General features: G+C 41.8%; 1 protein-coding gene across 2 annotated transcripts in view; it reads left to right on the top strand.

The window, feature by feature from the left end:
- The window catches only part of LOC142151627 (disintegrin and metalloproteinase domain-containing protein 9-like), an 89,840-nt gene that overhangs the window by 58,322 nt on the left and 15,746 nt on the right, over positions 1–15,772 (top strand). Inside the window, exons 10-16 of one of the 2 annotated variants that reach the window (XM_075207464.1) lie at positions 384–556; positions 2,058–2,139; positions 2,231–2,367; positions 3,772–3,943; positions 5,244–5,336; positions 9,182–9,377; positions 10,000–10,102. In XM_075207464.1, the coding sequence (XP_075063565.1) occupies positions 384–556; positions 2,058–2,139; positions 2,231–2,367; positions 3,772–3,943; positions 5,244–5,336; positions 9,182–9,377; positions 10,000–10,102 (956 nt within the window). The remainder of the gene's footprint in view (positions 1–383; positions 557–2,057; positions 2,140–2,230; positions 2,368–3,771; positions 3,944–5,243; positions 5,337–9,181; positions 9,378–9,999; positions 10,103–15,772) is intronic. The other variant, XM_075207465.1, reaches the window with a different exon arrangement.

Genomic DNA, 15,772 nt, shown 5'->3' with positions numbered 1-15,772 from the left:
AAGGGAATTAGTCCGCTTAAACATTTTAATAAAGAGGGGTTTAAGGTTCTCAATAAATCTTCTGGAATAATCTACTGAAATTGGCAAGCCTATGGGGCCCCTATGCTTGTGCCCATGCGTTAAGAGGGCTCTGGCTCTGGGCATCTCTCAGGTACGTGATTTTCTGCTGTATCACTTGCACCAGCTACAGGGCAAATTGCTTTCACTTTGTGTTCCTTATTGAATCAGACCCAAGATATTTAAATGCTGAATGTGGAAAATTGGAGAAGGGCAAAACTAAAAGATCTGATACACCAACTGAAAGGTGTCATCCATTGTCTCTGCTTAAGAAAACTGAATAAGACTTTCTAGACATTAATTCCTTCCTCTTCCTCCTTCTTCAGGTCTTCCAGCCACTCAACACACACATTGTTTTGGTGGGTATAGAAATCTGGTCCGAAGGAAGTCCGATTAATACGGATAGAGAAAGTGCTGAGGCTATACTTTCAGATTTCCTGGAGTGGAAGAAGAAATTCTTGGATAATCGAGTTAATTATGATGTTGTAGGATTGTCTTTGTAAGTGAGAAATATTTCTATGTGGTAGGTTGTGATGCATTTATGGACTGGAGATAATAATTATTTCTTTCATATGAAAATAGTAAAACTTACTGGCCTATTTATTAAAGTAGCACAAGTGCAGTGATTTAACATTATTTAAATAACTTAATTAATACTTTTTCCCCAGTTTTCTCTTTCTGTTAACGCCATCGAGCAGCATTAACGGAACAGGTATCGAGGCGGTACAAGTACTGCCATAATAAGTAGGCTCCTCCATGCTAAGGCAGGGTTAACAGCAGCAGTAGCGATGTTATCACCACCCGGAACACTTTATATGTATAGGGCGGGTAATAAGGCTTTTCACTCTCTGATAAATCTGCTCTAGAATGTCAAACATTTCCAATTAACAACTGTGCCTGTGTTGACTGAGATATGATGATCTCACTCTCTTTCTCTGAGAGCACAATATTGATAAAATAATTGATATAATAATGACAATGCTAATTTTTGTATATTTTAACATGTGATATATAAACAGTAAAAATTGCTAAAGAAACATTAAAAAAAACCCAGATATTAAGCATAAAGTCATTGTCTCTGGGTCTACGGGAAACGTTATAGATGAGTTGTTTGTCAAACAGCACAGGACTCCCATCAGCCACAAGGCAGTCCCACTACAGACCACTAATGGTCCACCATTGTTTCCTGACCCAGCAACTACAGATAATCATTACCTCCAAAGATGTAACTACCATAGTTGTAGGGTGTGTAACTGCCATAAGGGCCACAGCTGAGGTGGGTTCCCTGTCAAAAGCCTGTGTGTTTAGGTGAGTTTTCCACCATTGTAAAAAAAATGTTGCTATTGGGCCCCCAAATGTCTAATTGTGCCTCTAAAATTAGCCCTAAACATAAAGAACACCTTGTGTTGGACCGTTCTCCACTCTTTCCTGTCTCTTCAAAATGTCAGCATCATTTGGGAAAAGAATATACTAACTTTTTCCTCACAAGATGGAACCATTTTTTATTCTGACTCGGGGCCTTATACATCTGGCCTGCTGTGACATTGCTAGATACCCCTGTTATGAATCCTAAAATCCACACTGTGCCTTTGTGCCGAGCAAGCCTGTGAGTTACTATCTTGTCTGTTCTGTTTGAGAAGCATCTCCCCCTTAACATAGAGGTGCTGCAGAGGGGTTAAAGGTAGCTTGATGTGCATTTAGTTACGTATAAACCCTTAAGTAATATCAGGTACATTTAAGCTCAGTAATACACAGCCCTATTATTTATTAATGTCAAACACTGGCTTTAATTGCTCTTTAACCCTTTATAAATGTTATTATACATTTAAAGGACGTTAGAAAACTGTTAGAAAACAGGAATTACATATAGTTGTACATTTGTTGAACCCTAATGATTGCAATAAGAGTAATGTAGTGCACTGTCATATAGTAGGACTTATTAATGTACAGAGTATCTGTGGAGTGCTCATTCTGGGCTTTGGTTTATTGTCCCGTTTTAGGAGAGAGAGTACAATTTCCTCATCGGGGCTGGCACACTTAGGAGGAGCCTGTAATCCAAATAATTCAGCTTTCATTTCTGTGGTAGGAAGCGTTATTTTCTATATTCATGTTCTATTCAACCGGACCTTTTCTTGACAACTGATATTATGTGTGTTGTTTTCTTTTTTTGCAGATGAACCTGGATAAACTGGTGCTGAGCTCTGCTCTCTTTGTACATGAGTTAGGCCATGTTCTGGGAATGAAACACGACACATTAGGATGTAGCTGCCAGTCTGGGAAACTAGGCTGCACCATGGTGGAAAGAGGCCTGTAAGTTGTGATGACGTGCACTCACATGTCATTCCAAGTGTGACCACGCACATTCCCATATCTGACTTGCTACTGATGCGTCATATCTTCATCTGCTCTAGAACTGTTTAAGGATTAGGTATTTCACATGTTGTACATCTAAAACTGCATTACAATGGACCCTGGGATGTAATCTAGATAATTATAGGCTTCCACTCCGCAGGGCCATCTTAACAACATTATGGGCCCCCGGGCAAAGCAGTGCACCGGGGCCCCTAGATCTAGATATAGATGTATACAGATACAGATATACATATATAGAGATAGAGACAGATAGATGTACTTGCTCAGTGACCCTTGTAGGTTTTTTTTGCAGGTTTTTTCTTTTGCAGGATTATTTATTCTCATTAAGAGCCGTGCCTATGGGGCCCCCTTGCCCGTGGGGCCCCCGGGCAGCTGCCCATCGTGCCCAATGGAAGAGATGGCCCTGCCACTCCGTTCTCCCCCCATCAACTATACCCTGCCAACCAGTATTTAGTATGTCCTGCTGCTTGGGTCCCAGATGGCTTACCATTTATTCTTATTGTTCATATTGTGTGTTAATGATTCTTCCAGAAGTATAGGGATAGTCACTTCTTCAGTTTCCTCTTTTTAGGCTAATGTTATTTGGCTTTCCACAAGATCAGTGCTGTCGTTTACACGTCATTCCTGAGTATAGTTGTTTCTCTGCTCCATAGATATGAGGAAATGCAGGATTCCTGGAATGCAGATCTGTAGACCTTTGAGGATGTTTGCCCTTTGTGCATTTATGTGGCTTCATCTGAGGATTTTAATTTGTCCGAGTCTGTTGTTTCGTTTTGAAAAACCTAAACAGAGTCAAGTGGTTCTTCTCAGTTGCTGAAACATTTGGATTTGAACTATAGATAGATTAGAATGATGAGGACCGGCTATGAACCTGAGCTCACAGCTCATCCCACATAGACGTCACATTTTGCACTATGGCCCTTTTTTGCAACAGTTGTGTACAAGGGTTATGTGGTCATCAATACACAATGTATACTGAATTCTAATCAGGCAGTATCATGGCTTTGCTGGATGTTGTTATAGGAATGAAGTCCTCCATGCAGTTTTGTTTCCCAATGAACATTTCTTCTCTACATTCTTGGGCAGCTTTAAGACACAGAAAAGTTTAAGTCCCTTGTTTAATGCTCTCACTTTACACAGTCTGGTCATATGATCACTCTAATACACTATAGAAATCACTGGTTCTGATATTCCCTAACAGAAGAGGATAAAGAGGCCAGGTTGAGGTGGGTATTTTTCAAATAACCTCCAACACTAGCAACTGTTAGAAGTTAATGGTTTAGTGGTGTTAGGATGACTAATACAACCATTATACCTGGTTTGTGTTTTATTGTGCAACAGGTTTTCAACTAGTTTAAGTGACTGTAGTGTGGAAGATATGGAAGCATTCTATGCAAGCGACAAAGCCTCTTGTCTGTGGAATTCTCCCACCTCTGACATATCCTCTGTGGATGCAAAGTGCGGTAATAAGGTGTTAGACCTATGGGAAGAGTGTGACTGTGGTTCTGAAGAGGTCAGTACCTTTAAAATTGCAGTAACATGAAAGATTACAATATTATTCACACCGGGAAAGTATTTAACCCCTTTCTCAATAAGGGTAGGGTGTCATACACAGACTGACCACAAACTGGCTTTGTCCATTTCAATTTATATTGTAGTCTATAAAGGCAAAATTTTTTAGTATTTTCTACAAGTGGAGGGCGGTCTAGAGAGACAGAAACCAAACTGCCTTTGTCCATTTCTTTATATATTTAACTATAGTGTAGGGTGTAATATACACCCAAAGACGATGGCTGCATTGCCAATATGCATAGATGGAGAGGAAGACAATCTGGTTTGTGTGTAGAATTAATGACAGCCTACCAGGAATTAAACTGTTTTTTTCATAATTTATTAGCCTTACAAGTACATTACTTATCCGAGAAACAGGTGGAGCACTAAATTCAGTTATTTTATGCCCAAAAATATTGATTTTTAAACAAAATTGCAAAACAAAAACAAAACACGCAAGGGCGGTTTGGCAAAATCAAAACACGACGGTAATCCAGATCCAAAACCAAAACTAAAACACGGGGGTCAGTGAGCATCTCTAGTTTAGACATTGGGTATACGAAATGTCTTCTTATCCGATATCCTTAACTAAGAAAAAAAAAAGGTCCTGATCAGCATGCCGATACATGTGTACACACTAAACACAGATCATGACTCTGCACCAGTGGCGGATCCAGGGGGGGGCGATCGGGGCGATCGCCCCCCCTAGCAGGGGCTTGCTGCCAACGGCTGCACACTATGTGCAGGTCCGTTCTGCAGTGACAGTGTGCTGCCCGGCTGCTCTGATTGTGTTTTAAACACAATCAGAGCATTCGCGCAGCACACTGTCACTGCAGAACTGACCTGCACATAGTGTGCAGCCGCCGACAGCATCAGAAGGCAGAAAGGGGCGGGGCCTAAATCGCCCCCCCCTAAATCGCCCCCGGTACACCAATTATCTAGATCCGCCCCTGCTCTGCACATGCCACAGAGTTCTGTGGACACTGCCGGTCATGAGCGCATACACACTGCAGGATTGGAACCACATTGTTCCATCATTGAACTTCATTTTAGTCCAGTTTAAAAATCAAATGAAACAATGCAATATGCTTTGGAACGATAATCGTTCATCGTTGGAGCATACACACTAATGCGATACCGGGCCGAACAGACGTTGATCATGTGATTTGCCTGATAAACGACTGAAAACCATGTAGTGTGTACCCAGCCTTACTAAGCTGTATTTAATTGGTAAAGCAATCAATGTTCCTTTTTCTCTGCAGGAATGTAAGACTAATATGTGCTGTAACCCACTGACTTGTAAACTGAGAGACAATGTTACGTGTTTATCAGGACCTTGTTGCCACAACTGTGAGGTGAGGATATAACATTTAAACGGGAACTTTTTAAACTAGATTAAACAATACATATATAATTAACAACCAAACTCATACACCTGATGAACTGTTATCTCCTTTATTCATCTGTTTAAAGTTTTATAATTAATATTTAAATAAAGAGTAAGGGGACCTACTTGGTCTTCCCTTTTCTTGATTGTCTGAACACCTTTGTTAACCCAAAAATCATTCAGCTGCTAAAAAGCCTGTGACAGCCCATCCCACATCCCAAGTCACTGACTTGGATCAATAAATAAACTGTCTTGTTAAAAGTAATACATGTTATAGCAAACATGTTCCCTCCTTAACTGCTTTAATTTCACTAGACCTGTCTGTTTTTGTTACGCTTTGTGTTTGTCTAATGTAAACATTAACGGATCGATGTATAAAATATTTGGTTATAGGATATTACCTAGTTTCTTTGATGGTGCTAGAAAATATGCTTGCAGAGTTCTGTATTCAGAAGAAGGCCCATTAATTGTATCATTTTCCTATAATCCCTTAATCAGAGCTATGGTATCAATCTTAAATATTTATAATAATCCTTTATAAAATAGTGCACCAAGATTGTCAAATAAGCCTTTCTAAAGACCATGGGGTAAATGCATCAAGCTGAGAGTTTTCCAGCGGGTTTGAAGAACCAATCAGATTCTAGCTATCATTTATTTAGTACATTCTACAAAATGAAAACTAGAATTTGATTGGTTGCTATAGGCAACATCTCCACTTTTTAAACCCACCGGAGAAGTCTCAGCTTTACCCTCATGTGTGCTTTAAATACAAAGGCCAACATACAGAACTGTTGCACTGCTTATATGCATGTCCCATAGCACTATCATTCTGGGGAAAAGTAAAAGACTTTACATTAAATAACTAATTTTTCTAGTTCCAGTACTGACCTGGGTGACTGTAGTGAATTAAACGTGTAATGAGTTCTGGGTGGTTCAAAAGCCATGTTCTTTGCAAATTTAGTAACTCACTGCCTTTACTTTACAGTGATGCACATGTGGTTAACTGATATCCTCTCTCTCTGATAGTGTATGCGTTTGTGAGCTATGAGCTATAGCGGTGACAGGTTTAGGTGTTACTTACATTTTTTACCTTTTTGAACTTGCATTAAGCATAAGAGGTTAGAGATTAACACTAGTTTTTTTCACCTCTCGTTTGTCACTTTTATGTTTTTTCTGCTTCAAAGATATTAGGGGTGCGGTAGACCTTATGAGCTCTATGTCCCCAAAGATCTAAGGAGGGGCTTGGTGTGACCCTCAGGTTCCCTTCCCACCCCCCTGAAACCCTCCGATGCCCTCCCTTCCAGGGGATGGGCGAGTTTTCGTGCCCTGGGTGAACCTCCGACAGATCCCAGGACAAAGTGACCTTGTGGCAAAGGGGGTCTGAAGACATTTGCCCCCTGTGAGGGCTTTTATTTCCAGGGGTTCAGGGATAGAGGGGCCCTTACTCTTTGGAGAAGGGCCTGAATTTCCGCACCCTTATGCACATTTTGATTTTTGTACCTGAACACGAAAGCACCAATCCTGGACTTTCAATTAAAAAATGAGAGTTTAGAGATTAACTTCTAATGTGTATTTAGTACTGATATTTGCAATCATTTGCATCCTTTTATCCTTAAGATCTCTTAAGTTGTAAAACAGCTGTACCTAAACAGGGGTTGGGGAGAATTTACTAATCTTAGAGCATAACCACTTAGTGTTAGGGAGACATTAAAGGCAGTAACTACCTGTGAAGGTTTCCTTATATTCAATAACGGAATTTAGAGCATCTGGGTCATAATTCTTGAATATCCACTCCAGACCATATATGAATTAATTTGCTACCCAAGGTTGGTGCCAATTTTGTACTTCAATGGGCTCCATATTTTTTTAACTTTTTGTATATACCTTATTAAAAAAAAAAAGCTGTCAGATGCTCAGGAGCGAAATTTTTGAAACAGTCACTACTACGTCCCATTCATATAATTAAAAGTAAGATCTGGTTCATAGCTAGATGGATATAATTACCTACTTTGGTCACAAAAAAGGGGAACAAATTTGACCAAGTAGGAACCATGGTTTACTTACAATATAAAAACCTCATATAATTCCTAACTGTAAATTTGTTAACACTCTCTCTGCTTTTGGTCTGCAAGTTGCTTTCCCCTCATATATCCGTCAAGTTTTCCCACCTTTACAATCTAGCCTAGTTCCCTTCATATAATTCCATAAAACATAAATGTAGACAATAAAGAAATATAAGTATAAAAATAAGTATAAAATGTTGTTTATTCTGTATGTTGTTTGTGAAGTTACATGCGGGACATGTTTTTGTTTGCGTCTTTTAATAAACAGTTTGTTTAAAAATATTTGAAAAAATGGTACAAAATAGTAATTATAACCCACTTACCAAAATATTTTATGAAAGCGGACATTTCTCAGAATGTCCAAACTTGTCCCTGCAACTTAAGTGAAAGTAATTTTTTTTCATTAAAAACACACAAAAATCATGATGTCCCCCCACATAGTGATACCTGCAAAAAAGCCTAAGAAGAGCTCACACAGACGTTATGTACCAAGCAAAATATATAAAAACTATAAATTGTGCTGAGCACATAGGTACCAGAGACAGAAAAGTGCACTGTTCAAAAATGTGAATGTTTCGTTAGACAGCATCTAGCAATGTCCTTGTACATAAAAGTAGAACCAAAGAAGCGCAAAACAAGTCCCATTAAAAGTATAGGAGGTATCCATTGCAGAGCTAGTGAACAATTCAGAGAGTGGAATGGTCCTCTATACAGCAAGGAGCTCCCCGGAACATGAGCCTTTTATCCGACTTCTAGAATCCCACCCATGAAAATAAATCTTATTTCTGCACTGCTCTGCATAACTAGGTGCACCTATCTGTGAGGGATACCCCCACTCTACTCAATTCCTCCCTTCTGCCTATGCAAATATCTCCGCAATTGCCGCCATATTGCCTCACAAACCTATGCGCCTCTGCAGAAATCTAGGCGCACTTGCCCAAATCAATGCTGTTCCAAAGCTGGTTTTGCAGTGTGCAGTGGAAGTTTTGTGCTTTGCAAACAACCCCAAGGGGTATATTTACTAAACTGCAGGTTTGAAAAGGTTGAGATGTTAGCTATAGCAACCAATCAGATTCTAGCTGTCATTTATTTAGTACATTCTACAAAATGATAACTAGGGGCCTGATTCATTAAGAATCTTAACTTGAGAAACTTCTTATTTTAGTCTCCTGGACAAAACCATGTTACAATGCAAGGGGTGCAAATTAGTATTCTGTTTTCACAATAAGTTAAATATTGACTATTTTTTCATGTAGCACACAAATATCAACTTTAAATGTCAGTGTACAAATAAGCTATCAAGTATTTGTGTGCTACATGAATAAACAGTCAGTATTTAACTTGTGTGCAAAACAGAATACTAATTTGCACCCCTTGCATTGTAACATGGTTTTGTCCAGGAGACTGAAATAATAAGTTTCTCAAGTTAAGATCCTTAATGAATCAGGCCCTAGAATCTGATTGGTTGCTATAGGCAACATCTCCACTTTTTAAAACCCGCAGTTTAGTATATATATCCCCAAGTGTGTTCTTCTTCTTTACATGAAACTTGAGAGTAATGTAGAGTGTAATGATAATAATGGAATGTTGTAATTATGTAATATTGTAACCTAGACATTGCAGTATGCACAGAGGGCATGCAGAGTCTAATTCACCCTCCAGTCTGGGTTTTTGCATATTACATATAACTCATTATTATGGCCCACGAAATATTAATAGATGAATATTTGTGTATGTTCATATTTCCCAGTTTGCAGCAGAAGGGACGCCCTGCAGGATCCCCAGCACAGAGTGTGACCTTGCAGAGTACTGTGATGGTAAATCCAGTACCTGCCCCGTAGATGTGTATCAGCAGAATGGTTCTCCGTGTAATGGCGGAGAGTCTGTGTGCTTTGAGAAAACCTGCTATGACTACAATAGGCATTGCCAAAGGATATTTGGAAAAAGTATGTCTTTATTTCTACTATTGTTGTTCTTGTTGTTTTATATATACCGTTTATTTAATTAGCTGACGCTGCTGACAGGTCCCATACATAAGTGGCCAAATTGTACAAGATCCAGCCATGAATTAATCATTTCCAGTATTTGCGCTCTGTCTCGTGTCTGGTAACCACCTCTCACTCCTGCCTACTAGACTTCTCCCGTGCTGCTCCCTACATATGTAATTCCCTACCAAGCTCAATCAGACTTTCCCACAGCCTTCAAATGTTTAGACACTTTCTCAAAACTTAACTCTTTTCATGTATTTCTTATTGTAGACTAAATTAAGTAACTGATGTAAAAATGCCATACTTGTTAAGTAATTCAGCCCAGGTTAGTGCAGTATGAAAATTAGTTTAAACATTAGGAGCTTTGCATTTGCAGCAGGTGGAACAGATCATATTGGAATGTCAGCACAACCAGCACGTCCAATTTACTTCAATGTACCACAATTTATCTGAATATCCCCAACTTATATATACACTGCATTTGAGACTATTTCAATAAATGAAAATTAATAATATTTAAATGGTGATTGCTTGCTTGTTGTATGAAAAAATGAGAACAACTTATCTTCCCACATCCCAGGTGCTACAGTCGCTCCACTTTCCTGCTTCCAGTCTGTCAATACTGTCGGGGACAGGTTTGGGAACTGTGGCACAGATGGCGAGATGCTTCAGTGTGACATCGAGTAGGTTAACATTTCCCATGAGCTACTTTTTCAAGGATTAGATGTCTTTTTATAATAGCCTCACAGGGTGCAATTACTGGTTGTAAGATGTTAGTGTTTTTTTGTAAGTAGGTTAACATATAATAGTGTGTAGTAAAACTACCATTAAGCTTACTAGAGCTATTGTAGTCTCATACATATGTTATTTTACAAAGAAGTTTTATTTGTAGAAAATGTGTTTTGGTTTCCTATTTAAAGTTGTTAAATATATTTAAAAAGCAGACAGTTTTGCATTCTCAAGGTCAATAGAAAGACCTCATGTTGTTTAAACATAATTCTAGTTACATGGTAAGCCAGCATTTCCCAAATCCAGTCCTGATGGAGCGCTAAGTGCATTTTTACCTGGTATTAAGTTAAATAATTAGTACCATCTCCCCAAAGACCGGAAATTAGGCGTGTAACTTGAAGTGAGCTGTGTGGTCCATCTAGACACCCTGGTGATATGTGGTGTACAGTCCACTTACAGTTGGAGACATATTTGTTTAGAACGTACACAGGAAAGTGTATTTACGTGCATAGGGTCCGTTCAGGGCCGTCTCTTCCATTCGGCACAATGGGCAGCTGGTGAAATGGCTCCCTCCCTGGTCTCCTCCTCCTCCGTGCTGCGCTCCGCAATGGATGTAGGGCGTGATGACGGTACGCCCGACATGCACTGCGAGCGCCATATATATATATAAATATATATATATATATATATATATATATATAGGGGCCCCAGTGCACTGCTTTGCCCGGGGGCCCATAATGTTGTTAAGATGGCCCTGGGTCCGTTGGATACATCTCAATATGAGACTAGCTCAAATACAGTGGCATTTGCATCATACACACATTAGACATACAAGTGTGTATACTTATGCCACAATGGGCCCCTCCTGGGCGAAGACATAAAGAGATTACAAGCCTGAACTTTGGAAGTATAAATAACTTTGGGGACTGGGGCAAGCTGGACTTTTGGATCTACAAGTTTATTTGGGACATTTGTGACAGAAAGAAGACTTCATTGGTGAGTATCAGGGGATTTATTATTTTTAATAAAAATATATGGTGTAAATGAGGGTGCTTACTGTGTTTATTGTGGGTTTATTATTTTTAATAAATGTTAGTGGTTTTAACAAGGGAGTGGTGTTTTATTTAACATTTTCTTTTGTGGAACTACAGGTCCCAGCCAGCCATGGATGTCAGGGCATGTTGGCACTTGTGGTTCTCCAAGTGCCAACATGCCCTGGCTGCAGTGGGTATACTGGTGCTTGTAGTTATACAAGCAGCAGCATGGCCACACTATTTTGGGCAACCTGGCTGGCTGGGACTTGTAGTTCCACAAAACAAAATGGCGTCCGTTTGTTTTTTTAACTATTTATCGCCGGTATTACCCTACTACCCGCAGCCCAGGGGTAGTAGGAAGAGCCCTAGTGCTATCAGCACTGGGCTGGGTGTCTCTAGGGGGGGGGGGCGCTCATTTTTTTCGGTGGACCCCACTCCCTAGGGAATCCAGCCCAGGGCTGAACAGTCTGGGGTTGGTTAGTCATTATGGCAGGGGGACCCCTGCTGCGTGTCCCCCTGCTATAGTGCCTACAACCCCGGCTGGTTTGCCTAGTGCTGGTTAAGAGAAAATCGGGGGGGACCCCACGCAAAATTTTTCCCCGATTTTCACGGAACCAGCAATAGTCAGGCAGCACTAGGGTTAAGCAGGAATAGAGGGGGGACCCCACGCTTTTTTTTTTTTAAACTTTCATCTATTCTTTACCATTTTAACTCCGGCAGCTGTATGACAGGCAGTGTAACAGTGATGTGTTTACAACTCGCTGCTACAACACAGGAGAGTTAGCTAAACACGGGAGTGTTTACATCGCAGCAAATCACAAGAGATGACCAGCGATTTTGAAGATCAGGGTCAAAATCGCAGCTTGATACATTTCAGGGGTTTTTTTTGCCGCGTTTTTAACACGCTGTCAAAATCGGACCTTGATACATTTACGCCCTGGAGGTGACATAGTGAGGGAAGGTGAGCTCGTCCTGTCCCCCTCCCATCTGCAGACACCTGCCGTTTACCTGCCTTCCAGTAGCCACTCACTGTAATGGCTCCCACTGGAAACCAGATAAACTCTTAGAACAGTGCACCTATAGCAACCTTTCCTGTATAGAGCAATATTCTCACAGGAACTCAGATGCTCCAGGACTTATAGTCTGTAACAGATTCTGGATACTATATTACTAATCTTGATTAGCGCTGGCTTACCTGAGGTGCGGAGTCTAACGATCTCCCCGGTGTTCACCAAGAACCGCCGCAAGGCGGGGTGGGCTTCGCTGCCAGGAGTCGCAGGTCGCGGTCCCCAGGTTCGCCTCAAGATGTAGTACAGCGGAGTGAAGCGGTGGTAGCGGAGTCAACAAGCCGGTTCGGTACACAGGAATGGAGTCAGGCAGAATCAGAAGGCAACTCGGAGTCAACAAGCCAGGTTCGGTACACGGGTCACAAGAATAGGAGAATGGTCAGCAAGCCGGGTCGGTACACAGGGAATAGAGAGCCAGGGAAGTCAAACAGGCAGAGATCAGCACACAGGAGACACAGGAAACAGGAAGACACTGCAATCCACGAAGAGCAGGAGCCAGGAACAGGTAAGTGTTGCTCTGACACTCAGCGAGTGTCAGAGTGAGGTTTTTATACAGAAGGGGATTCAAAATCCCCGCCTCTAGGTTGTGGTCATGTGACCGCCTCCGGGTGCGGTCACATGGTCCTGAATGCGGAAGTGCGGCTGGACGGAGCGGCGGGGATAAGGTAAGTCCGTAACAGTACCCCCTGCCATAAAGGTGGACTCCGAACACCTAATAGGGTTTCAAAGGAAATTTTTTATGGAAGGATTTAAGTAGACGGGGAGCATGTAGGTCAATGGCTCTTACCCATGAGCGCTCCTCAGGGCCGTAACCCTTCCAATCCACCAAGAACTGTATGGCACCTTGAACTTTACGAGAATCTAGGATAGTTTTAATCTCGTATTCCACTTGATCCCGATCCACAGCAGGAGGAGGAGTTCTGGATGAGGTGGAGAATCTGTTGGTTACCATCGGTTTTAACAAGGAGACATGGAAGACATTGGGTATGCGTAAGGAGGGAGGCAGACTCAATCTAAAGGCTACGGGATTAATAATCTCAGAAATAGCAAATGGGCCAATAAACTTGGGAGCAAATTTTTTACTGGGAACCTTTAAACGAATGTTCTGGGTGGATAGCCATACCCTGTCACCAACTGCAAAACTTGGAGTCATTCTTCTCCTTTTATCGTAGAATTTTTTGGAACGAGTAGTTGCTTGTTTTAAGTTTGTCTTGGTTTGTTCCCAAATATCAGAGAAGTTACGAACCAGAGAGTCCACTGCTGGAACTTCAGAAGATGAGACTTGAGAGAAGGTGGGTAGTCTAGGATGGCAGCCATACAGAACAAAAAAGGGGGAGTTAGAGATGGCCTCATGAAAATGGTTGTTATGGGCGAACTCGGCCCAAGGGAGAAGGTCCACCCAGTTGTCTTGGTTACTAGAGATAAATATTCTGAGAAACTTCTCTAATTCTTGGTTGGTTCTCTCAGTAGCCCCATTGGACTGGGGATGATATGCGGAAGAGAAGTCAAGCTTGATCCCGGATTTATTGCAAAAAGACCGCCAAAATTTTGATATGAATTGTGATCCCCTATCGGAGACAATATGTTGAGGACAGCCATGGAGGCGAAATATTTCTTTAATAAAAATATCGGCTAAGGAGGAGGAAGAAGGAAGGCCTTTGAGAGCAATAAAGTGGGCTGTTTTAGAGAAGCGATCCGTGACCACAAGCACTACAGTACAGGATTTGGAAGGGGGAAGGTCCGTGATAAAATCCATGGAGATCTGTGACCAAGGGTAATCAGGAATGGGTAATGGGAGCAAGCATCCATAAGGCTTCTTCCTAGAGGTCTTGTGTTGAGCACATTTGGAACAAGCAGCAACAAATCTCTTCACATCCTCCAGCAAGGAAGGCCACCAGTAGCTTCGGGACAATAAGTCCCAGGTCTTGCGAATGCCGGCATGCCCAGAGAAGAGTGAGTGATGAGCCCAGTGAAGGAGCCGGGTGCGTAGATGTGGCACGATGAATGTTTTGCCTGGAGGACAACCCTTTTTCAGGTGTGTAGCTGCCAATACTTGACATGGATTTACAATGAATTTCTTATCTTCCGAGGATTCCATGTCAGCTGGATCAAAAGAGCGAGATAAGGCGTCTGCCTTCGTGTTCTTAGATCCTGAGTGAAAAGTGATGTTGAAATCAAAGCGTGAGAAGAATAAGGACCACCTTGCTTGACGAGGATTTAGACATCGGGCAGTGCGTAAGTAAAGCAAATTCTTATGGTCGGTATATATGGTGATAGGGAATTGCGCTCCTTCTAGTAAATGTCTCCATTCGGAGAGAGCCAATTTGATGGCCAGGAGCTCTTTGTCGCCAATCCCATAATTCCTCTCAGCAGGTAAAAAGCGACGGGAAAAGAATCCGCAGGGATGAAGTTTTCCAGAAGGACCTCGCTGTGATAGTACGGCTCCTGTGCCAACAGAAGAGGCATCTACCTCCAGGACAAAGGGACGAGAACAATCTGGCTGTTGAAGAATGGGTGCGGATGAAAAGAGAGACTTTAATAATATAAAGGCTTGGATAGCCTCAGAGGACCAAATACCAGCATCAGCAGATTTGCGGGTCAATGCTGTGATGGGAGCCACGAGAGAGGAGTACCCCTTGATAAATTGACGATAATAGTTGGAGAATCCTAGGAAGCGTTGAGTGGCTTTAAGGCCTGAAGGTTGGGGCCAGTCAAGTATGGCTTTCAATTTTGTGGGATCCATCTGTAGACCGGTGCCCGAAATAATATATCCCAGGAAGGGAATTTGTCTCTGCTCGAAGGTGCATTTCTCTAATTTGCAAAATAACTGATTTCTTCGGATACGAGAGAGGACCTCCAATACATGAGTACGATGAGATGCTAGATCTTGAGAAAAGATGAGAATGTCGTCCAAGTAGATGACTACAGATTGGTACAAGAGGTCTTGAAACAGCTCATTCATAAAGCTCTGAAATATGGCTGGGGCATTGCATAGCCCGAAAGGCATGACCAGATATTCAAAGTGGCCGTCTCCGGGTGTTAAACGCCGTCTTCCATTCATCCCCCTCCTTAATGCGTATAAGGTTATACGCTCCTCTGAGGTCAAGTTTAGAAAAGATGGTGGCACCCTTGATCCGGTCAAATAGTTCAGAAATCAGTGGCAGTGGATACCGATTTTTAACGGTAATGGCATTCAGGCCTCTGTAGTCAATGCAAGGGCGGAGGCCCCCATCTTTCTTTTTTACGAAGAAGAAGCCAGCCCCAGCTGGGGAGGCAGACTTGCGGATGAAGCCCCTGTTTAGATTTTCTTGGATGTACTCCTCCATAGCCTTAGATTCCGGGAGGGAAAGGGGGTAAACACGGCCCCTGGGAATGGGTTTACCAGGTATCAGATCAATGCCACAGTCCCAGATTCTGTGAGGGGGAAGTCTAGTGGCCTCTTGTTGACAGAAAACATCAGAGAAGGTTTGGTATGGCTCAGGCAGGAGAGTCACAGGAAATTCTTGGGTACGTCTGGGACTAT

The sequence above is a fragment of the Mixophyes fleayi genome, chromosome 4 (genome assembly GCF_038048845.1).
Source record: "Mixophyes fleayi isolate aMixFle1 chromosome 4, aMixFle1.hap1, whole genome shotgun sequence".
Taxonomy (NCBI): Eukaryota; Metazoa; Chordata; class Amphibia; order Anura; family Limnodynastidae; genus Mixophyes; species Mixophyes fleayi.
Note: the sequence above shows the minus strand (reverse complement) of the source record. Positions and strands in the feature narration are given on the sequence as shown.